Here is a 24,801-nt window from a genome sequence, read left to right as displayed (position 1 = left end):
ACAGTGGGGGTTTACCTCTCAAGTCAAATAAATTTTGTGATCACGTTCCGCGCTGTTTACACAGACAGATTATACCGATTTTGAGCGTTATTACATCGAGCTCGAAATAATGTACCCCCCCGTGTACGTAACGTACGTATAACGCCGCGGCCGCTTCGTTTGGCTTCGCATATTCGACGGTTGTGTTGAAAAAATTAACGTTCAAAGTACACTTTGGCGTTATTTTGCGCACGAGGGGGTTCGAAAAGCTACCGAAGGGTCGTGGTGGCGACCGTGAGCGCGGTATCCGCGAGCGGAGTCGTCATTAAAACACGTCGCCAAACCGCAACACAGTCCGGCACTTCAGACACGGGAGTAAATCAACAATTAAAACTATCGCCATAAATAATTGTTGCCCTCAGCAAATGAATTTGCGAAATTCGTTCGAAACTATTTTTTTTTTATCACATAAACTTTAATTCCGATAAATTTACAACCCTTCGAGATAGCTGACTCGCGTTCTCGACGCACCTACGGTATAATTAATTCGAATTGATCACCCGAGTCGTTCGACGCTGCCCGCGAATGTACGGTGCGATTCGAAAAAATTTACATGTACGTACACGGGGGTCGTACGAATTCCGGGGAAACTCGAACCGCGGAAAAATAATTCCTGAACGGGGGTTGGAAACAAGCGAGAATATACAACGGGTTCGGTCACCCTCTTCGGGATAATTATTAAATGGCTTATTTAACGCATTCCACTTCCGAATTGAACGCGAATGCATTTCGGCAGGATGTAACGTACGATCAGTTTTGAACAAATAATACGTTGCAGTGAGGATAAACTTTGGTTACGCTCGCGATATCTCAACGCGAACATGGAAAGTAAATCCTCACGGAGTTCAACTGGCAAAGTCGCGGGGGTTGCCGGGGGCCGTGTTCCGTTATTACCTATATCTTTAATTATACAATACGCTGTTCCGAGTCCAGTTAATCCTACGGGGGTTGTTATGATCGAGGGTAATTCAAGACCGGTTCATACAAGGCTCTATGCAACGCAGGATAAAGGTACGGAAGTACCGGTGTATAGAGCGGCTAGATGCGAGCTCCAATTATCCTGCGGGAACCATTGCTCTACCGCAAACACCCTCAACGTCACTGTTCCCACGGGATCCGCTACGGCCGAATACCCATGCGAAAATGAATGAATGATTAAAATTGTCCAATTTCCCGGCTAAGATACGGAGGGGGATTTTTTTTTCCCACAATTCATTCGGGTCATCGTCATTCCGGTCAAGTCCGGAACCCGAGCTGAAAAAATCTCGTACAGGTGTACACCTGTTCCGGGATCCGGAGAAAAATCCGAGGCGGAAAGTAGAGTCGGTCGGAGATGGGAAAAAGTGAAGCGACGAAAAGCGGCGAAAATCACAAATCTTCGTTAGTTACTGGACTGACTGACTGAGTCGCAGCTTTAGTTTCGTACGGTTCCCCGAGCGCAGGAGCGATCGTCCGGCAGACGGGCGGGCAACTCCCCACAGTTCATCTGCCCGCCTTTCTCCCGCATTTCCCTTCCCTTTCTCTCGCTCCTTTCGGGAAAACGGAGGGGCTCCGTAAGACCGGACATTTCAATAAACCCCAGCAAACGTGGTCCCAAACCACTGACCACCGCCACAACCACCGACGCCTCCACCACTACTTTTACACCCGCAACTCCGCCGAAGACTAAATGCAATTTCACGTACATCGAGGAACTACACAATAACGGTAATTGCGATCCATTAATTACTGTTATTGTTCTATACGTCCGAAGATGACGAGTTGAAATTTGTTCGGAATTTCAATTTCGTTCCGTAACGGAGAACCGTGAAAAATATGAAACACCGCGGATCTTGCTTCTGTTCCGTGATCCTCCGTCGGAGATAATAAACGGACAGATTTTTTTCTCGGAAAAGTTTTCTTATCTTATCCGGAAGTAGTCCTAATTCGTCGTCCACTACATCAATTCCTTTCGGATTAGGTGCAATGATTTCCTACCAAAGTTCCCCCAGTTTTTCCTATAAATCTATTTTCCCCTTCGCTTCACGCTCCATCTGATTGGCTGACATTTCGCAGACCCTCTCTCTCCTTCCACAGATTGGACTAATGGGAGCCAAACTACAGCTGGGAATTTATAGAAAAAAAAAGTAATAAAATAAGAAAAAAAATAAGAAAACAGGAAGCGCTGACTTTTTTAAGGTTCTCGCAAATGATTGGCGCGTAAATCGCGGTAGCCGTCTCCGCGTTTCTTTCGTTCATTTATTTTTCACTTCTCCCGGAAACCCGACGTTGAAAATAAAAAATACTTTATTCGGAAATACCAACGAGTCAAGAGAGCGCGCCGTTTATACATTCACGAGACAAATGAAAATCTAATCAAAGTAGGTGGTACCGGTGATGCGTTTCTGAAGCGCGAGAAAAGCTACGGGTATAGGTAGACGCTAAGCTTTTTTCGCGGAAGATGAGCTAAAAAATGTTATATACCTTTCCGCTCGCCGGAAGAGAAGCGGAAGATAAATCCCTTTTATACATACGAGAATTCTTTCAAGAATCAATTTCGTTTCGTTTGAATTCTTTTCTTTTTAGCCCCCGACTCCCTCGACGCGCTAACAAGGTGCGGGGTGGATCAGAGTTTTCAGCGTTTTTTTTCACTTTCTCGACCTGCAAAAAACCTGGAGGTATTGCGCGACATTGGATACAGGCCATCTATACCGTGCAATGGCTACGGGACAAATTCGACCGGAAACCTTTAAATTGCTGACCATACCGCGTCCCCTATTTCCCCTCTCTCTTTCCTTACCCCTCACCACCCGCTACTTTACCTTCGGAAATCGACGCGTTGATGGAAAAATAAAATTCGTTCTATTCGCGAGCTCTTCTTTTTCTACCTCCCCCGAAAAAAAAAATAATAGACAAGAAAATCAAAAAACTTCAAACCTGGATTTTTGATAAGGCAAAATTTTTGAAAAAGCTCGCTTGGGCGATGTTTCGTTTCACGTTCACGCCTGGAGCTTGAGGTCGACCGGTAGGATGAAAAAAGCCGAATATACAACAAAAAAAGAAGAAGAAAAAAATATGTATGGGCGATACGTAAGCCCATGAAAATGGCACCGCTATACGGGGAATAGTTGGATATATTGAGTTTGCTTTGGTGGTACTGGGCGTCAGGATTGGGGGCACAGGTCGCGTATTGGATCGAGATTTGGGATAACTCGAGAACGGTAGCGCGAGGGTTTCTAGCCGATGGGTGGAGAGAAAGGAAAATAGGAAGGGGCGAAGAGAAGGATGAGGACGAAGACCAGAAGGGAATGCGAGGGTCTGTCAGATGTCTTCGTTGTAACGAGACCGCGATCCTGCAGAAGGGACTGTGACTGCTTTTCGGAGGATAGAGAAAATCTACCGACTCTGGACTGAGACGACGACCCGCAGCAATCGCGATAACGACACATGCCCATAGGGGGGTTTCTCGTATAGACGGTCTTTAAAAATGAAAGACAGATTCACGGCGATATACCCGAATACTGGATCCCCGTGTGACCGATAAAAGGTTCGTTGACTAACAATAAGATGAGCTACGAATTAATCCTGTCGAGATATCCTGGATTTTACGTTTTTCGAATCGATAAATTGGCGATAACTCGATCAATTCTATAGATAGATCAATTTGGCTTCTGAATTCGGATTCCTGAGATAAAAATACGTAAGAATAGCATAGAAAAGTTGATTTAAAAAAATGTCGATTTTTTACCCCAAAATCGGAAATTTTCCAAGGGGTACCCCTTTGAATTTTTTCGATTTTTGGGCCAAAAATGAAGTATTTTTAAAATCGATGAAAGGGAACTTTTTTAATGTATTTTGACCCCAGGAACACGAATCCGTCGGTCAAATTGAGCCACGAATTTTTCTCAACGAAATATCTCCATTTTTCTGCTCCGAAAGGTGAAAAATTGGTGAAAAAAATCCATGGGGTAACCACACGAATCGTACGAAAAATTGCGAAAGCTTGCGCTGGGATTCTTAATACTACGTCATTCGAAAGTAGCATACAATTTCAGTTTTTCAATAAAAGATTAGACTGGTTAAATTTGAAAAGCAGCTTAAAACAGAAACGAGCTTTTCGCTTGATACAGAAGCTATTGCTTGCATCGTAGTAAACCGCCTATACCGTTTCGCTCGGTTAATTAGCTCTACTCGGAGGTAAACAATAACGTCCTTGTTCCCTAACAAAATTAACATCCAGCAATTCCAACGGGTGAACAAGTGAATCCCGTCGACTCGTAAGGAAAAGTAGCTCGAAGCTTTTTGCGCCGAAGGGGATTTTTTCTCTGCACATTATTATTATCACTATTTTTTTATGACCTAGCTTTTCGACCGGAGCGTAACGAGCAGGGCTTTACCTTTTCGTATCATTTTTTTTTTTTCTCCCTTTTTTTACCTTTCCGCGTATAAAAATCACTTTCTTATGCATGCGGAAAGGGAAAGAAAATTCTTTTAAGACTCTTACCTACACAATTGACGTTATAATAAAATTCTACAAGGTAGTAAAATTCGTCAATCAATTTTACTCAAAAGTAAGAATATACACGAATAAACTCGAAGAGTGTAGCTACATCGAAATTCAGGTATTCGTATCGCTTTTATCTCATTTTAAAGAAAAATTTACTCGTTACACAGAGACGTAAATCGCAAAGCTCATATCCTCGTCGATTAGCTTAAAGGAAATTTAGACGCGATTTTAATCGCGCGAAAAAATATGTATACGAATTCCGGGTGGAGTGCGGAATTTTTATTTTCGAGTCTCGTAACCTGCGGGCGATCGTCGGAAAATCGCGAGAGATCACTTTCCATTCCCGTCGTATACGGTAGCGCAGATTACCGGCGTGTAGCTGCTGCAGCAGCAGCATATACGCCTGTTCGGAATGTTTGCGATATACGTTGTGATCCTTACGCGGATATCCTTGGCACAAATATTTAGACAGTCGTGTTTGCGGATCGTTGAGACCGTAGGTGCCGCCTATTGCTGCGGGCACACGGCAACTCTGTGTCCTCCGCGCGGAATATTATCATCTGGGATTTTGTCTGCTGCACACGTTGACACTTAAATCTGTACCGCTGCGCAGACGTCATCGTACAAGAGTCAGACGAAAACCTTGCGAAGGTTCCGTTATGATTTCAGGGTAGGCGAGTAGGTGTACCGAGCCGTATGTACCCGAGCTGTTTGCGCGGATTATTCGAGCGCGAAATTCCACGGGCCAGAAATTTATCTCGCAATTAAAATTGACGAGTACATCGTACAAGGTATCGCTTTTACCGCGGCAACGTCGTACGCGTTACGCCGCTACGCGGGGAAGATTTATTATAATTCCGATTGAATTATAAGCCGACGGCAACCGAGCGAGTTCTTACCTTGCCGACACCGGTGAGTTCCTTGACACCGATTCTCCTGAGAAGAGCCGGTGGCGCGGGTGGCGGAGACTTGAGTAAAAGTGCCGCGTATCCGTTCGGGGATATCGGTTGTTCGTCCTGCGTGGAACCCTCGTCACCGGAACGTCGTCTTCGATGAGGACTCGACGAAAGATTCAGCTTCTGCGCCGCTCTGCGGGTCAAAAATGAGAGAAATAAATTTCAAGAGTCCCAAAATTCCTTCGGAGACATTTTTTTTCGCCCAAAAAACTCGCTCGGAGTTTATCCGGTCAATTGAAATAACGCGGCGGGGGGAAAAAAAAAGGGGTGAAAAACCGGCGACTTCGGCGCACGGATAAACCGAGAGCGTTGGCTTAGGTGACGATTAAAACTCCATTCGTCTTGTCCTTCCGGCGTTAGGCGTCGGGCGTTGCGCGGGCGTCAGCATCCTGGAATTTCGGGAGGTATGCGTTTCGCGGGTAGACCCGTCGGCGACATACCTATACCCACGCGCTCCGTCCGGAAGAGAGACGTAGAGAGGGAGATAGGGAGAGGATGAGAGAGAGAGAGAGAGGGAGGGAGGAAAGGGCCGCTCGGTAATCAGAGAAGGTAATGTGCCGGAACCTGCCGGGGGTTCCCGGGGGTTCCTACGACAGGATATACTCCTCTCGGTCTCTCCACTTTCTCTCTCTTACCTTCTCCGCGGCCTCGTTAACCCACGCTCTGTGAAATTGGAAATACCGTTCCCATACGACGTAGCCTCCAGCACCCTGCAGAAGCACGAGAGACGAAAAGCGTCATAAAAAATGCGAAGTTATCAGCGCTCCCGTTTCCTATTCGCTTCTCTCTCTCTCTCTCTCCTTCTTCCTTCATTTCACTCGTCATCTCCCCTTTTTTTTTTTTTAAATACCTGTTCCTTTTTTTTATCCATATTTGTTTTACAACCAAGAGTCACGTGGACGTATACTCGGTTGTTCTTTCTCCACTTTCAGCCCTTCGATTCCGTAATATTCTTTACCACTGCGAATGACTGACGAACATATTTTTCGGCGATGTGAGAGCTAAGGGTTGATTATTTTTTCAATCATTTGAGGAATTTTTGCCTGATTTATTTTAACATCGGCGATAAACTCGATGTTGTACGTTAAAATTTTCATTAATTATGGAAGTAGATATGAATATTTTTTAGCCTCGACTGTGAGCTGCCGTGCGCTCGGTTTTTTCGATATCCCGCGTCGGATTTTACGAGTGGGACTTTTACGGAGACTATAGCATCACGTTTTCTGTTGTACAATTATTATACATACCTCCGTAACTTCTGACCCTCATGAAGTTTAATTAAACCGACCCAAATAAACAGCGCAAATACAATAGGTGTACGTACGTTCGTACGTTCGTTCGTTCGTTCGCTGTATTTGACCGCGGAATTCATTTCGTTGGATTTACTTTAGTTGCCACGTACACACGCAACTTGAATATTATTGTCGAGAAACGACTGAACGAAAAGTAGTTTCACTTTCTTAGTTCAGGTACACAGTTCACTAACTACATTTCGCAAAACCGGAGAAAAACGGTAACTAAATTCGAACTGACAACGAGCATGAAATTGAATCGCCCATATACTTCCGCGAAATCATTCCGAGCGTATCAAAAGCAAGAAAATAAGAAACCACCTGAACGTCAGACGGCATGGGGGGGGTGTCGGATCAAATTGGGCGCGTGGCAAACTCGCGATAGATCCATCAGCTGGTTTCGAGCTTTCATAGTTCGGTCTGTTCGTACGTTATACCTACCTGTCCGTCAGTCTTCCCCTACGTATACGTGTCTGTTCGTCCGTCCGCCTGTTCGACCCCGCGAAACGGGGATTTTCCCTCGAGAAAAGTGTTAGCGGGAGAAAAGGAGAAGAGCGGCGGATGGAAGGTAAAAAGCTAACGCCTAACTCAAAATCCATAGCTTGAATTATTGAAATCCTCTCGGGCGAGGAGCTCACCTTTATACCTACCTACGAACCACTTCACCTTCGCCGGCGGACTGCAAAGATAGAACATTCGCCGTTCCTGATTGCAACGGACTACTCATCCTGACAGGATGATTGGTCGCTATCATTTGCGAAGATCTCGCTACCTCTGATACCGGCGGAAGTAAAAATCCTCCGATATTCCGACTTCCCTTTTTTTTTTGATCCCGCGCTTTTGATCGACGATAAAAATTTGACATATTTTTACCGACGCTTTTACCCAAGCTTTTTTCTTCCAATCGTTCCGGGATTTCGTCCTTTTTTTTTTCTCGGGGTGGTCGTTCATCGCGAGACGCAGGTGCGTGTCGCCCGTGCGCAATCTACGCATCAATCAAGAAGGAACGAGTCCAAAAGTTCGCCACGGATACGACGACCCCGTGTACGTCCCGACGCTATAAACACACGGCGTTCGGGTTCGGGTGACTCCAGTTTTTGGGGACACGTAGTTTTTGACTTGCCTTCGCGCGATTCACCCCTCGGTACCCGCGCACACGTGGGTACAGCTATATCTGTATTTTATATGAACGGTGTTCGAATTACCCGACAAATTTTCCGAGGGGACGTGCCGCCGGGATTGTCCTATATATGCGTGTATGAATAATATCGGTGAAATTTTTTCGCTTATTTGTTTAATCTTTTTTCCAGGAGTCCTCGTTGTTTTCGAACTCTCGTTTGCCCAACGCGAGGAATAATGACGGGAATTTTCGTTCGCCGAGCTTCTGACTCGTACATATTTAGTTCAGTTTTATTTCGCGTCGTCTTCCTTGTTTTCATATTGTGTGCTCTCGAGCCCGCGGTGGAGAGAGAGTCCGATGGAACGAAATGAAGCGAATTCTCTAAGAACTTTTTCAGAGAATGAAAGGAGAGCTTTGATAAAAAATTCAATTATCAGTCCAGCCCCTGTGTAAATATCGCCCGAAATTGTTTACGGGTACATACCTTTTTTTTTTTTTTCTTTTCTTTTTTTTCAAATTATTTGTCTCGTTTTTTTTTGCTCCCAAACCGCCAGGTTTTTCATCAGGGTTGAGGGAGAGTCGTGGCCAGAAGCGCGTCAAGACAATCGAAATTAATGCGGATAATACAAAGGATCGGATGACGAAGAAGAGAAAAAAGAAAAAGAGACGAAAAATTTTATATTTAGATTTTTCGACGTTATTAAACTTTTGGCGTTTTCGCGAATACATAAATGTATACGATTGCCTATTATATACGCGGGGCCAATTAAAACGAAATTTTCAACCGCGCGCGTATACATGTATACGCGAACGACCGGGACGGCGACGATGGTTAAGTTCAAACAAAATGACACGCTTAATTTGAAAGATAATTTATGCTCGCGTAGACGTTCGAAGCCTGGCAAAGAGCCACGAGCCCCGGTGAGCCACATATCTGGTTGATCACTGAAATTATGGCACCGGGACCGTTCTCCGAACGTCAGAAGCAGTTTACCTCGTCATTAGTTAACCTGCGTGCAACGAATTATTCCGTTTCAAAAAGCTTCCGGAATATTAAGCCGCCGCGCCGCCCCCCGAATCACCCGATATTTCGACATCTCCATTACGGCTACTCGGGATCCTCCGTCGCAGAAATTCCCGGTTCACTCCTCTGGATTTCTTCTTTTTCCCTACAACTTTTGACCCGCGTTACTTGGAATTTTTTTTTTCTTATTTTTTTTACTCCATGGGCATTATTCTCATCATTATTCCGAGAAGAGGGACCGGCGACGGGTCGACTCGTCCCGAGGATCTGGGAGGCGGGAACAAAGATAGAAATAAGGATCGAAGAGGGGTTCTTCGGGTTAAAGTTTTGGACGAGGAAGGAGAAGAGTTAGGGGTAACGTACGAAGAACGAGGCGAGGCAATTCAATCAGACGTGGTAGCAGCCAACAGCTGAGACCTCGCCTCTATCCCTTCTCCTTTTCTTAGGCCTCCTCCTTTTCTCTTCCCTTCTGCTTTTTCTTATTCTTCATTCTCACCCGCAACTTTACCACCTACGCCGCGCTTCTCCTTTCGTATGATTTATCGCACGTAGCACGTGTGGTTCGTCGTTGTACACGTTTTAGCGATTGTTTTTTTTTTTTTTTCTCTCTCTCTTCCATCTTTTTACTTTCGTTATTTCTTTCACATAGCTTTTTCACGGCATAAAATACAACCGTACACGCGACGTCTTGAGTGAAAATCTCCGGGTACCCGAGCGCAAAAGCTCAGTCGGTTAAAAATTTTTGATTTGTACGACACACCGGCAATATCGTTTCTCGCGGTTAAATTCCTCCCACGCCATTTCAATTGTTCCCTTTTTTTGCTCGAAGTTTTTTTTTTCGTCTACTTTTTTCCCTTCTCCGCGTTGAGGCAATATAAAGTTTCTAACTTATTCCATTCTCCCATATTGTCTAACGACACTTACGCGAGTACCTCATCGTTATCTACTTTTCGAACTCTTCGAGTCCGGCGTGTACCTTCAAAGAAAAGAAGAGAAAGTTCTGGCCTCAGCTTCTGCCGCAGTAAACTCGATGCCAATCTGCGCCAATCTTTAAAATGAAACGTGCAGCGGACCGTTCGTACTCCGGGATAATGAATTCCCGGAAGGATCTCGGTCGTACTATTGATTATTTTTTCTACGACGACGTGTCGATGAAGATTGAAGAATTTTCGTCTAATGGTGGGGGGAGGGGGGATTTTCTTGTTTCGAAAAATAAAAGTGAGCAGGGAGGGGTAGTTTTGACGGATCACGTGAGTAACGGGCAAGTTTTAAAAACTTGTAAATTTATGGATTTTGGGGGGGGGCAGCACGTGCCGCCGCCGCTCCGGTTATACCTACGTTCGTTCGATGCCTGTTTTACAGTTGGCGCGAGAAAAAAAAGGCAATCGTATAGCCGGCGTATAATACCGACCGACCTGAAATATGGTTATGCGATTCTTTTGTGTCGCCTTACTTGATTAAGGTTCTCTCCCAGCGGCGCTTCCGCACTCCTACGGAAAGCGGCTGCTCCTGAGCTAGGGAACGAGCAGCTTCTGGATTTATATCGCGTCAGATGGCAATCGACTCGTTTCATGCAACGTTACAGTTGTAATTTTCGTATTACCACCCGGATTTATAGTTCGACTTTCGCGTAGGAATCACCGTCCCGCTAAGTCGTCACGACCTTCAAACTTTTCGCCGTAAATTTCTTCCCTTCATCTCCCTTTTTTTTTCATTACCGCTCCCGACGTCGTCGCGATTCCAAATACAAATTTGACAAGGTTCGAAAAATCCGGACGATTGCCTCCTCTCTCACGTAACTTCCTACCCTCTTCGATTTTTTTTTTTGCTCCTCGCATCGTCGCGGGCTTTGTCTAACGATAAGCCGTCTCTTCGGGGAGTCGGTTGTCTTTTTCCGAATGAACTGGCGAGAATAAACGCCGCTGATATGTGACGACGTTCGTAATGCAGTTGGTAATGTATTTCCTCGCGGGCGGTTTTATACAACGAGACGAGGGAATTCCCCGTGTATTTCTGTGAATAATATCGGTTCACCGTCAATCCCTCGCTAGACCGGGTGGAAAATTGTTCCTCGGCGTGAAATAATTCTCGTGTTCGCGGCGTCGCCTTTATCTTTGCGATTTTTGCACTCGTCGTTGCGTCAACTATACATATATAATATCCACGCAACACCGCGATCGATGCACTCGGTTCTCCGATCGACCGGAAACGGGGAGTGAAAAAACTACCGACCGAACTTGCAAACAAAAAAAAAATAGGGGGGGGTAGCGCCGACTCGGGGAATATGAAGCGATTAAAATTCATATCACACATCGATTCGCGTCAGCCTTGCTCTCCCCCCCCTCCCCCCCAAGACTGACCTCTGAAGGACTCCATTTTAATTTACTTCGTCCTCGAGGATTCGACCGCTCGGAGGATACCTCGAGTGTCCCCTCGGAACTTTTTATTGCGTGAGGGATACGTTAAGATCAGCCGAAAGAAGATTGATATATGTAGACGATTCCGCGAGACGATGTTTAATTTTGCAGCAAAAAATTCACCGCCCCGTCGTACGTGGTTCGCCGGGAGGAGGTCTTCTTTACGGTGGGAGGGGGGGGGGGGGGGGGGGGGGGGGTCCGCATTAGCCCGACGTGTATAAATTCCCGTCGGTGTACCGGGTTCGCGGATGTTGAAGCACTTGTCGGGAGTCTGTTGACATTTTTAAGAAATTCCTTGCCCTTCGTTTCCCTTTTTCCCCCTCGGGAGGGTTTCCGTCTGACATTATGCTAACCTGCCTAGCTCCTCGAGAAAGTCGCCCTATAATATACCCTCTCCCCCTCTCCCCCACCCCCCACCCCACCCCCCACCCCGTTACTTCGCCCCCGACGCCATCGGCGCGCGATGGTGTTGCACGTGTATAAGTATACGGGTAAAGTATTTTAGTGGGAGCTCAACCCCGCGACCCGAGAAGTTCTACACTTTGGTTCCAGCCCTCCCCCGTTCCGGCCCTCCGCGACGTTAGGCGTCTCTAAGAACGCCTTGATCTATGAGTCGGTCCGCCATCTCGTCACTTGTTAACACCTATACGCATTTTCCTAACCCCCGGACGCAACTTTCGATCTCGTACGCGGCACAAGACACCCTCAAACTGTCAAAAGTTACGGTTCCCCGGGGGCCCGAGACGATCGAATATGGGAATATATGGATTCATGTATATGAGAGCGGAAAAAAAAAAAATAATCCACCATGTTTTCCTTCTTTGTTTTTTTTTTTTTTTTGCAAACGGAAATTTAAGGTAATCTTAGATATTCGAAATCTCGGGTGAATTTCTCGCGGCGCTCTTTCTTCGCATTGATCATTTTCCGGAATGCGATGCGCCAGCAGGGTCGGCGTATTATTAAACGTATTAGGCATCGGAGTAGGATCGAGATATTTCGGAGGTCGAAACGAAGGTGGGTCTAGCGCTAAACAAGTTAATTGAATACAAGTAAGATCAAAGCAGACCAGAATAGGTAATGAATGACTTGGCGCCGGCTTCGCTGCTAATTATGAAGCTTGAAGGATTTACCTACCTGCCCTTTGTTTCATTCCCTTGGCAAATTAATTTCATAATGCGACTCGAATGGAATCGGGGGCAGCGGAAAGCGCTCTCGCTCCGCGATGTTTCTTAAGGTAGGTATTTAACTATTTACCTAATTAGGTACATATATTCGTCGTAGCTTTTACACGTAATACCTAACGGCGCTCACCGACCTCACGTACTTCGATGAGAGTGAAACAAAAAAAATATCCAACGGAACGAAGAAATGGAGAGCAAAACCGTCGATAGCGATGTAATTCAAAGGCTCGCACATTTCTCAAGTGAACAATCGTCGCGTAGCGGTTGTTGAAGTGACGGTAGAAAAAAAAAAAAAAAAAAAGAAAAAAAAAAGTCGGGTTAGACGGGCTTCTAAAATTTCACCTACTTCTCTCCATACCATACACGTATTCCTGAAGAAAAAAAATCATAATGAGAAACTGTTGAAGACTGCATTACCTCTGATGTAACAAAGTCACGAGGGGTCACGAGGTGAATTGCCGCTAAGCTTTCGTCCGTTAGATTTAACGTCGGAGATGAAACGATCGAAATAAGAATACGTAATCAAGAGGTAAAAGTCCGCCGAACAATAAAGCTCGAGATTCCATCCAGCAAAGAGAGATGAAAATCCCGCCGGTGCGTTTAATAATAATAATAATAATAATAATAATTCCGTTGCAGCGAAATTTCGAAAAAGTATAACATCTCAGCGACGCCGGTCTTATTTTTCTACCAATTTTCGCCCCTGTGCCGGAGGAGTAGCAGCAGCGTCCGTCTCACGTGCGCGACTACGGCGTAGTAACGTCGTATTACACGGTTCCCCGGGCTCCTTTGGTGGCTTTAACGTGAGTTGACTTTGTTTTCGGAGCAATTACTCCTCGAAGAAGCCGGTAGCTCGAGCGTCGGCGTCGCGGCGGCATATATACATCCGTGGAAGCGTAGCCTAGACCGGATCTCTCTCTCTCTCTCTCTCTCTCTCTCTCTCTCTCTCTCTCGAGGGGGTACGAGGCGGCGTGGCGCGGCGTATCGAGCATCGGCTGCCGGGACCGAGAGTCAAGAAAGAGACGGACGCCCCGCAGTGGTAGATCCGCAGCTGCGGTCAGCCACGAGCGACCTCTGAGTAGTTACCGCGGTCTATAGTCGGACAGGTGTTTCTTAACGGAGTTGTAGAGAGCGCGAGACGCGCCCCGCCCGCCCGCTTTTTCCCCTTTTCATCTTAAAACGCGACGATCGCTAACGGAGATACGGAGGAGGAAGAAAGAAGGTCGGGTCAGCCGACGAGGTGACGAACTACTCAACGAAATTGAAGCAACGCCGATTAGATGGCTCGGCGGAGCGAGGGCTCTGCATTTAATGGAGGAAAAATCCGAATCTTCGGGGGGTCTGGGGAGACGCGGCGAATTTTCGGGCGACGGCGAACGAGACGTTGAAATTTCGTCGGTTCTCGTCGACGGTATCGAGAGATCCGAAACGTCGCGTCGCCGGGAGAGTGTATAGTATACGTATTAAGCGCGGAGGCGAGGGCTTTACCGAACTTTGCAAATACTTGATTCAAGTTCTCAACCAACAGCTATGTCGGCAACGCGGTATACCCCGAGCGAAACCTCGGCCCTATTGTACTTCGCACAAATACCCCGGCGCAACCAATCGCGTTCAACGATTATTACAACAATTATCGAGGCTACGCGTCGTCTGGGTTCCGTCACGATGGAACGGTGATCCCGGATACCCGTTCGAATCGGAATAACGAACGGGCGCTGGTCTCGTCCTCATTTTTCATCGACTGTACTACTACTTTCTTTCCATTAGGTCTTTCGACGAACGAGTAGACGATTTGTTAGAGACGGATGAAAAGTTGTTGATAAAACTACAGATTAGTCACTCAACTTTTATGACCACTATCGTGTCCGGACGTAAACGGGATGTGAAAAATGATTTCGATTAGGCGAATGCCTTCGAGAATTCTTCTATTCTTTTTTCGGTCCGTAGTTGACGTACGGGCGGTATCTAGAATCCTATGAATTACAAATCCAAAGAAATATATAGAAGATTCTTTAGTATGCCGTGCGGTAATATTTCCATAGATATTATGTATATTTCACGAAAGAATCGATCGATCGCGCTACGTATACGGCTATGCGGTTTAAATTTACGGTACGCTCGTGGTGCGCGGGTGAGAAGGGAATGAAGCAAAAAAGAAAAAACAAAACAAAAAACGGAAAGAAAAAAAAATCGAAGAAACAAACCGTCGTGATTGTGAAAAAGAGGAATGCGCTCGAGGAAACTATATCCACACGTGCTCACCCCGGCAACGGTGGTTGGCGATATGGTAGGGTGGTAGAAAGTACGCGTACTTGTACGCGTATACCGACGCGATGGGGATACTGCAACGGCATTTATCGAGCGTCTCAATTTGCAAAATATTCGCACTTTGCTAAGGTGGAGTACACCGTAGCTACACGGTGCGGTGCGGTGCTACACACGCGGTTGTGTAAAATATCAGCAACGGCGGCAATAGCGGTGGTGGCATTAGCAGCTACGAACCGGTATAAGAGTTAGTGGGCTCCGTTTCGAGACACGCAACGTCTGCGTGTCTGCAGCAGCAAAGTGAAAGTTATGCGACTTCAAAAGCAGCAGAAGCAAAAGCAGAAGCAGAAGCAGAAGCAGCAGCAGCAGCAGTAGCAGCAGCAGTAGCAGCTCTTACAAGATTTACCGTACAGCAAAGACTGCTCCGACTAAGGTACTCTTCTACATTATGTTGACGCGAAGTTTGCAATTTATAGTTTATATAGTTTATTACAGTTTATGTACGCAAATCAATGCATCGCTGAACGTAAGCGTTGTACCTACACGTACGTAGGTACCTACCTATATAAATATAATGGGATATTATACATCGAGCTACAGCTGCTGCTAATACCGCAGGCTCCTTTTTTTTTGTCGTAATCTACAATATTACAGGATATCCCGCGCTGCAGACGCGAAAAGCCAAATAATCATCAACGAACAGAGCAACGAAACCGACGTGTCTGAAAAACTCTACATTACTTTCCAACCGCGGGAAGTTTCTCCAGATTCGCGCAACGCGAAAAGTCAAAACTTTCATCCTCGTTCCAAGGAACGCACTACGAATGTAATAAATCAAACGATATTATGGCGCCTGTACGCCGTTCGTCTTTCGATTATTTTTTCTGCTCGTGCTTTTTTCCAAGATCCGCAATTAGCGCACGTTAACAACGTTGCATTCGGTGCGCGAGGCTCGGTGAAATTTTGCGAACAAAAAAATATGAAAACGAAGAGGGTGGGAGGGGAAGAAAAAAGCAACGCGCGCTACGAGTCGTAAAAATGTCGCTTCTTTGCCCGTGTGCGGTTAATTGGGGGGCGGAAGACAAGCCTAATGGCGAATTAACCCCCTCGTCTCCCCTATCCCGACGTATCCGTGCGCGCGTACGCCGACTCGGTGTTTTATTAGTTTAGAACACTGTAACGACTTATAAACGGCGATCCACTTCGGCGCTGTCACCGCGCGCGCCGGCTTTCCTAAAAATAAAATTAAAAGGTGCCTGTATACATATGTGCTCGGATTACATATGTACGCGTGCACGTATATACCGCGCGAATGATGTATCGCGGTGGTACGTACATGAGCCGAGAACAAAAATTAAAAACTCGGAGTCATAAATATCGTCGGTTACTTTGTGGACGTTTTTTCATTTTTTCATTTTTTCATTTTTTTTTTTTCTTTGTTTTTCTGTATTTTTGGAAAATATTCACCGTTCATTACGTCGTTTCAATATTCACTTGTAATTATATACATCCGCGGGTCACGATGCAGTTCAGGTTCTTTTCTATATTTACCTGATCTCTATACACGAAGAGTAAATTAGTTGGGTACGGAGAGAGAGAGAGAGAGAGAGAGAAAAAACAAAAAAAAAAAACCTGAGGAAACAAATGAAATGAGCATAGGAAATGAGCCCATTGAAATGAAAATTAATTGGGGGAAGACTTCGGGGCGGATGTTGTATACACGATGGAAACCGCGGCGCGTACAGCTTTAGGTATATATCCTCATTTTCCGCCATACGGCCCACCGCTACATGCTCTCTTATTTCCTCCACCTCACTTGAAAAATTTCTCTCTTCTTCATTTCTTACTTCTTCCCTGTCCTCTGAATCGACTATTTTCTTCTTCTACTCGAAATTTAGGTACATTTTCGAAAGAACGCGAGAACGAAAATTGATCGAGGGTGAAAAATAGAAATCACGAGGGAAATTTTGTTGCACATAGATCCGAAAAATTGATTAAAACTGTACGGGCATGGAGGCGTCGAGTGTTTTCACGGGGTGGTTTGAGTTTTTTCAAAGGATATACGACGTAGGAAGAAAAAAAAAAAAAACTGAAAAAATGAGAAATGGCAGCCGACATTTAATTTCCTATTGGCTCTTCGGGGTTGACGTTTAAGAAGACAGGTTTAGTGGGAATTAATGGTCTGTATTAGACAAATGAGTTACTTTCTCCTCTTCCTTTTTTCCTCTCCTTCTCCGGTTATAAGATAGTTCTAGCTACGTTATACATTTTCACGTGTGAAGAAGAGAGTGAAAAAGGAAGAGAAAAGAAAAAAAAAAAAAAAAAAACGTTTCGAGGATGCACATATGTCTCGTGCACGAATGCGTTGCTTATAATATACCGCGCAGCGCACTTCAGATTTTTTATTCTCTCGAAAAGCGGGACGATGTTATCCTCTCTGTTTCGGAATAGGTGCGGCGGACAGACCGGGTACGCGTATAACGAAACGCCGACTGTAAAAAAGTTGAAAAAATTAAAAATAATCCCCCCAAATGAACCGCGTATATTTCATTCATTCGTTCTTCAGACAAAGCTGCCGTACTGCCACCGGTGATGGCAGCCATTCCGCGTCACCCTTTTACGCCCCGCAAACTATAATAGAAGAAGAAAATAATAAGCACGCATCGTGCGGCTAAACATCTCTTCTCAAACAGGATACGCGTAACTGCGCACACAGCTTTTTGTACACCGTGCAATGTGTTTGTTTTCGCACATTTTTAGAAAACCCTTGCAGACCGGAACTGAGACGCGATTTTCATACTCCTCATACACATGGCCGTAAGGATATTGACAGCGATTCTAGTTTTTTTTTTTTTTTCTTTTCTATTTTTCTATTTTTCTTTCATCTCGAATGACGAATAGGGTCTATTTTAGTCTCTGGCGTAGAGGAGCGCAGGGGAAGGATGAATATAATAGGGTTGTTTGTTGTCAAAGACCGTACGAGTGTGTAGGTAGCACGTGGTTACATCTGTAATGTAACTGTTGCACATCCGAGTAGATAGAGCGCTTCAGATAGTGAGTTTTAAAAACTGTACGTACGCTCGGTGGACTTGAAACACATCTAGTACAACTATGTTTAGAACACGTAGAGACGACCGGGCGTCGACGCGTTGGGGGGAAGAAAAAAAAAAAGCAAGGGAGGATCGAGGACGGCGATCGTCGACGGGTCGTTTCGTACGAAACTCGGATTAAAGGATGAGACGATATAAATTTTCGAACAATTAAAATTGTCGAGTCATAAATGGCGGTGGTAACGAGAATTCGTCATCAATTTCTCACGTTTCTTCGTGGCAAATGAATTGCCACCGAGCGAGCGTAACCTCGGGTCCCGCGTACGGTTACACGGGTGGCATTTAGCGGGAGGAAAAGTTTCACGTAGATGTCGCGAATTAAAATTTCCAACCGACACGCGAATTAAACTCTGACGAGGTAACTGACACGGCGATGCACACACGCGTACGAGGCCGCTACGAGAGTCGAGCTCTGAAATGCGCGAAATCTTCTTTTTTCCCCTACCGTAATTCATTTTTCAAAGAGATGAAAATAGTAGTTCAAACTAGCCGAACCCCCCTCCCCTTCCCCCTCCACCCCACCCCGTACCTTCCACCCTCCGCGCATACCAACCTACATTTCTGCAACACTAATAACACGCCATCCGCATCCTGATGGAAAATATTTACCTCGCAATTAACAATGTCAAGAAGAACGATGAGACCCTGCATAGCTCTTCAACTTTTGATGTTCCCAAAAAGTAAAAAGTAAGAACAAAAAAAATCACTCTACGGCTCGGATGGGGGGTGGGCTCATTTTAATTTCATTCCAAAGGTTTGGTTGGATACTCGCTTTCATTTTTATTTGCGCTCCATACACCGAGCGGCATATCATGACGGAACGTCGTCGACGTACCCGACGTAGAAACGGAGAAAAAAAAAAAAACAAATACTAGGAGAAGAGCACCTTATCCAGATTTTTTTGAATCCGCGATTCGACTCACGTAAAAAACATGAGATTCCTTTCCTTTTACAAGTATACTGTATATATATTTCCTTCTCCCAAAAAATTTTCTCCCTCCTCCACGATCCGTAGATGCATATTTTTGACACCGAGCTGTCACAGCGAGGTCACGCTCACGTACTACGACGCCCGCGACGTTGTGAAAACTCCCGAGGGAATAGCGGGATGGAAAATGCGGGATGCGGGCTGCCCTTCTCTTATGTCTCTTTCGACTTTTCTCCCTCTATCCGGGCTTGTGTTTTGTCTGGATGTCTATGATGGATGTGATGGATTTGACGGATGTAATATGCGAAAGAGGGACCTCGAGAAAACAAAAAAAAATAAAAAAAAAATAAAAAACGAATATTTTTTCGTTTCGTACTTTGTTTTTTTTTTTTCTTTTTATCGCCGTATACGGTACGACCACGATTTCCTTTTCTTTTTTCTCTTCCTCGGTCACGAGTACAACCAGCGATACGATTCCCTCACGAAATCTGAAATGTATTTGTAAAAATACGACGGATTTATTCTCTTCTCTTTTTTTTTTTTTCTTTTTTTCTGATCCTTTTTTACGAGTTGCAAAAAGAACAGCCTTGCTTCTGTACCGTTGCCCCGTTGACTCGTTTCAACCGCAGGAGGGTTATGACGCCCATCCGTTTCGTGGCTACCTATACCCACCCACCCCTCCCCCCCCCCCGCAACTCTTCCCCCCTCCCTCCCGCCCCTCCCGCCCCCGATTCGACCCCTGGAAAGATTTTCGTATTCCGTCCATTGCAACCGATCAATCGAACCATGCAAATATATAGAACCATAAAGAACCGAGAGATGTGCTCCGCGTGACCGTACAGGCATATGGAAAAGCAATATTTCGCAATAAAAATCTACCCCCGGTATGGTCTGCGTATCGTATATACATCAAAACCGTTTCCTTGTTCGGCTGCATCTCTTGTCTGACCACGCGATTTTATAGGTAGTTCGGAAATACGAGTCGATGTGTCTCGTGACCTCTCCTCACATCTTTCTATTTTTCTTTTTTTTTTTTTTCTCTTTATTGATTCGTTTTCTCATTACACAGAGAAAAAAAAACAAAAAACTGCAGCCCGTAAAATTCTAAAGACCCGATGATAGAGCTGGAATTGAAGGAAAAATTCTGACATTTTTTTTTTTTTTTCGACAGAGAAAAAAGTAAAACGAGTAGAATTACAGGGGAGGTTCGAGATTGATTCTACCCGAGCGATGCTTACAGATTTTCTGGATTATAAAAATATCCGTGTTATGGAAATTGAGATTTATATTTTTCGGATGAACGCGAGAGAGATAATATCCCGGACAGACAAGCGAGACGAAGTTTCCGTTCTTGACACGCGTTGGCGACGCGGTTCCCCCTGCGTGCGAGCGTGCATTTTCACGGACGACAGGAGATAGGCGAGTGTGCACGAATACTACGCCGCGAATTCGAGGCTCTCTCAATATCCTCTTGGGCCGCAGGACTTGGGAGTTCCTCTTCACCGGTGCGGTTCTCTTTTTCCGTTTCTCCGTTCTCTCGTCTCTCCTCTTTTCTCCCCGGTTCGCCGCGCCACCCTTTCCCTACCGTGCTCTCTCTCTCTTCTCTTTACCTCTCCCAGAATTCTCCTCTACGTGACGTGCACTCCGAACATCCATCGCTCGATACGATCCTAAGCAGGAGTCGTCCTCCCCCATATATTCACGACGCAGACATTTCTCAGCGACCCCATAAGCCGCGGTGCTTCGATATGAAAATAAAATCGATGCTATTGTTTCGCGGTTAGGGCATTAAATTGAGTCGTATTTCTACAACCGGGGCTTCCCCTCGCGATGCGAATTCTCCGACTGTACACGTTCCTTTGAAAATCGCGAGCGCGCAAATATATATCATCCCATGCCCTCCAGCCGGCGATCTCGATTGCTCGAATTTTCTCGTGAATTTAGACGAGATCGTCGATCGACGATCCTCCGAAACCGAAGCCCCTTCTTTCCCCCTCTTTTCCGTCGCACGTATTTATTTAGAATTTCGTCGAATACCGCTTTTCAAATTTTTCTCTGCGTCCGTTTTCACCGCCACCCGCACATCATCCGCCGCCGAAACCAAATTAGTAGCCACCCGCCCCTTTTCGGTGTATAGCCCGGAGACCAAGAGATAAAAAAGGAAGCGCCAACCAAAAATGTATCAAGCTGTACGGATGAAAAAAATAAACGAGAAATAACAGGCACGACGAGGATATTTTTTTATGAAGATGAACTTCGGTTATTCAAAAAACGAGAAATTCTACACACATATTACACGTTACGTACGCGATGAGAAGAATTTACCTCAGGGTAACCGCCGCGTCGCGGAGAGAATAAATATACGGCGTAATAAATGTGGGGTATTTTTTTTTTTGTAATTTTAATTTTCAACTCTTGTTCATTTTTTGATTTTATCGTTCGTAGCTGTCGCTCGTCCGGAACGACGAGGTGGAGTAATTTTGTGGAATAACGGGTGGAAATATTGCGGGTAATATTTGAGGATTGGAATCCCGCCGGAGACAATCATCAATAACAAGCGAGAGTCTCAGAAATTGGTTGAATCGATGATCTGGCAGCCTCCTGAATGGGCTTGGCACATTGAATAGCAGCTAAAGGTGATTTCAATGGGATTGGACGAAAATGCCTGGCAGCAGCATTATCGCTCAACGCGGTCTGCCAACGTTTACCTCGCTTCGGCTGCAACCTTTCGACTGTTTCCTTTTTTCTCATTAACTTTTCGAGCTCCTCCTACCACCCGTTCCACCGCTCCGAAACCTTTTCCATTCTACTCGCTGCAGTGACGTTTCCCTTACTAATCCCAAATTCGGGTCGCTCCTGACTTTTCTCATCTTTCAATTCTCTCGCGTTCAACCTGCAGCTCTTCGGAAAACTTTTTTTCACCTCCTTCAACCGTCCCGACTCCGCAGCCAGTTTTCTCCCTCTACTTTTTTTTTCTGTTTCGGGGAATCGAGAGTCTGTCGATTTTTGACGAATTTCCGAGCATTCGATTTTCCATCGGTCGTGAAAATTCAGTTATCGATTTCTCGTTGACGTTGAAGAAGGGGAAAAAAAAAAGAGAACGCGGATGAAAAAAAGTTCCGCGAAAGTCTGACCTCTGCTACCCCTCAATTATTATACTAACCATGCGAGGGTCAAAGTTGAGTGGCAGTCGAGGAGGGCCACAAAGAGAAGAATTGTTCTGAAGATGCAAAAGAGAGGTATAAAAAATAAAAATAATTCCCAGATAATGTATATTATTATATTCATATATACCGTAGGTTGGAGTGTGTAAAGGGGTAGAAAAAAAAAACCAAAAAGAGAAAAATAAAATAAATTATATTTCCGAGGCTCCAACGGCGTATACGGCTGTATATAATATACAGCCCCGCAAAAGTTTACAAAAGTTTTTTAATCTGGCGCCATTATTCTTGGTTTTTATTTTTTCGAATGCTTTTTTGCTTCAATTTTATGGGATTTTTATATTTTTCTTATTTTTGACTTATACACGTTGCGAGTTAATTTTCTTTCACTTAATTCGTTTGTTTTATTATTTCTTTAATTTTTTTTCCTTCTCCTTCTAGCGCTACTTTTACCGCGAGGTACTACACCACTGGGCACGTTGCGAACTCTGAACTAATTTGCGAAGAAATATAATAGGTACCTGTACGTACATATATGCGTGTAGCGACTTATGTATTTTAGCTCGAGTTCGCCGTATAATAATATAGTTCATCAAATTACAGGTAAACGGAGGGGTGGCGGTAATAAAAATTGCAGGAAGAAATTTTTTATTCTTTTCCTTCTGAATTAAAATATCACTTTACCCGTGTGGAGCATTCCCACGTCAAACGGGCCACTTTTTCCAAATTATTTTCTACAAATTGATCCATTGAAAAAACGAGTGATAATCGGTTTATCGTTCCTAAACGTGGAGAATCGAGGATATCTCTATAGGAAAAATTCGTAGCTCAATTTGACTAACGAATTCGTGTTCCTGAGGTCAAATTACGTTATAAAAGTGTCCTGGAATCGATTTTTAAAATACTTCATTTTTGGCCCAAAAATCGAAAAAATTCAAAGGGGTACCCCTTGGAATTTTGTTGATTTTGGACCAAAAACAAATATTCTATTTTATATGCTTTTCTGATGTAGTTTGACCCCAGGAATCCGAATTCACAAGTTAAATTGATCTATCTATAAAATTTAAAAAGTTATCGCCAATTTTTCATTTTTTGGAGCAGAAAAATGTAGATATCTCGATGAGAAAAATTCGTAGCTCAATTTGAGCAACGGATTCGTGTTTCTGGGGTCAAAATACAGAAGAAAAGTGCCCTTTTATCGATTTCAAAAATACTTCATTTTTGGCCCAAAAATCGAAAAAATGCAAAGGGGTACCCCTTGGCGTTTTTGCGATTTTGGGGCGAAAAATTGACATTTTTTTAAATCAAGTTTTCCATGCTAATCCTATAGATTTCGATCTCAGGAATCCGAATCTGAAAGCCAAATCGATCTATCTAGAAAATTGATCGAGTTACCGTCAATTTTTCGTTCTGAAACTTGAAAAATCAAGGATATCTCTATAGCATTTATTCCCAGCCCAACTGAATCAATGTTTTAGTGTTCCTCACGCAAAAATACGTGTAGCCAAAACGCCCTGAAATTAATTTTGTCGCAACTTTACATTTGAATTGTATTTAAATAATCACGTACTAGTACGCACGCGGAAAATTTCTTTCCGAATAATTACGATTATTTTTCACTCGCGGAGAATCGACGCTAACGACGTACGCATACTATAACGAGGACAGAATTTTCGCTGTCAATTCTTCCATGCTTATCCTTCACGTTCTGGCACAGAGATTTTTTCTTCTGAAATCAGGTATTATTCTACATGAATATAAAACAGCTGGTATTCTCCACGTGATTCTGAGATGATGAAGATGATTGCAATCCCAAGAGTTAGCTAACGACGTAATCCTACTCACAGAAAGGTGGATTTCGAATGAACATGTCCGTTAGTAGGCAATTTTCAGAAAAGCAAGAGGTAGGTAATTGAAGATCTGTCTGATTTTCTCTACTTTTTTGCTGTTATCCTTTTTTTTTTTTTAGTCAGCGACACGTTATACATGTTCTGTTTTTCAACAAATTACGAAAGCATTTTCTCAGCAGGTAGCTGAGCATAGCTCCGTATACCTCTGTACACTCGATCGAATTTTTTTACTGTTTTTTCGCGAAAAAAAATTACCACGTTCATTACGCGCTGTAATCTATAGTCAAATCAATTAGCTAATACAGCTGAGATGGTTCGTCGTGAGGAGGAGGTTAAAATTATCCGCACGTCAAAAGACGGAATAAAATATGCGCACCGCCCGTATATGGATATGATTGCATTTCCCAGGTTACGATATTGAATTTATTGTTTCTTGCCTGGTGGCGTGCGAATACCCGATGCGGAGAGATAAAACGAAACGAGAAGGTAGAAAAATGGAGAAGGGATGGAAGGAAAAGGAATGAATAACGAAAACGAAAAATGAAGATGAAAGAGTGAAAGAGAAAAATGGAAAAAGAGGTATTCCAGTTGGTCGGAAAGAAGGAGAGAGGATTTAATCCTAAGGGAGGGTTGGGGCTGCGCCGCTGTGCCGCAGCACCAGGTCTGACGGACGTCAGCACCGAGGCAAACATCGCTCTCGCGATTCCAGTGGAAAAATCGCAGCCCACTCCGAGACAGAGATAAACAAACAGAACCGGAACTACAAAGCTTCGCTTCCACACGTCGTCCGTACGCGGTGTACATGTGTTACCTACATAGATTCGTACTAGCGTACGTCGTTCAAATCGTTCCACGCGTTTATACGTTACGCCTGTAGTGCAACGGGAACTCGCGGAAATAAAGGAAACGGCTAGGCATCGCGAGTCAAAAAGCTCAGGGGTGGATCGCGGTCGTTACGATATTCCGCGGAGA

The 24,801-nt window shown here is 44.5% G+C and overlaps 1 protein-coding gene across 6 annotated transcripts in view; it reads right to left on the bottom strand.

The window, feature by feature from the left end:
- LOC105687336 overlaps window positions 1–24,801 on the bottom strand; it is a 245,110-nt gene that overhangs the window by 80,637 nt on the left and 139,672 nt on the right. For all 6 annotated transcript variants that reach the window (XR_007277190.1, XM_048651020.1, XM_048651017.1 and 3 more), the window contains exon 6: window positions 5,425–5,614. Coding sequence is in view for 5 of the 6 variants with exons in the window: in XM_048651020.1 (XP_048506977.1) it covers window positions 5,425–5,614 (190 nt within the window). In the remaining variant the exon portion in view is untranslated. The remainder of the gene's footprint in view (window positions 1–5,424; window positions 5,615–24,801) is intronic.

This window comes from Athalia rosae, chromosome 2 (genome assembly GCF_917208135.1).
Source record: "Athalia rosae chromosome 2, iyAthRosa1.1, whole genome shotgun sequence".
Lineage (NCBI taxonomy): Eukaryota > Metazoa > Arthropoda > Insecta > Hymenoptera > Athaliidae > Athalia > Athalia rosae.
Note: the sequence above shows the minus strand (reverse complement) of the source record. Positions and strands in the feature narration are given on the sequence as shown.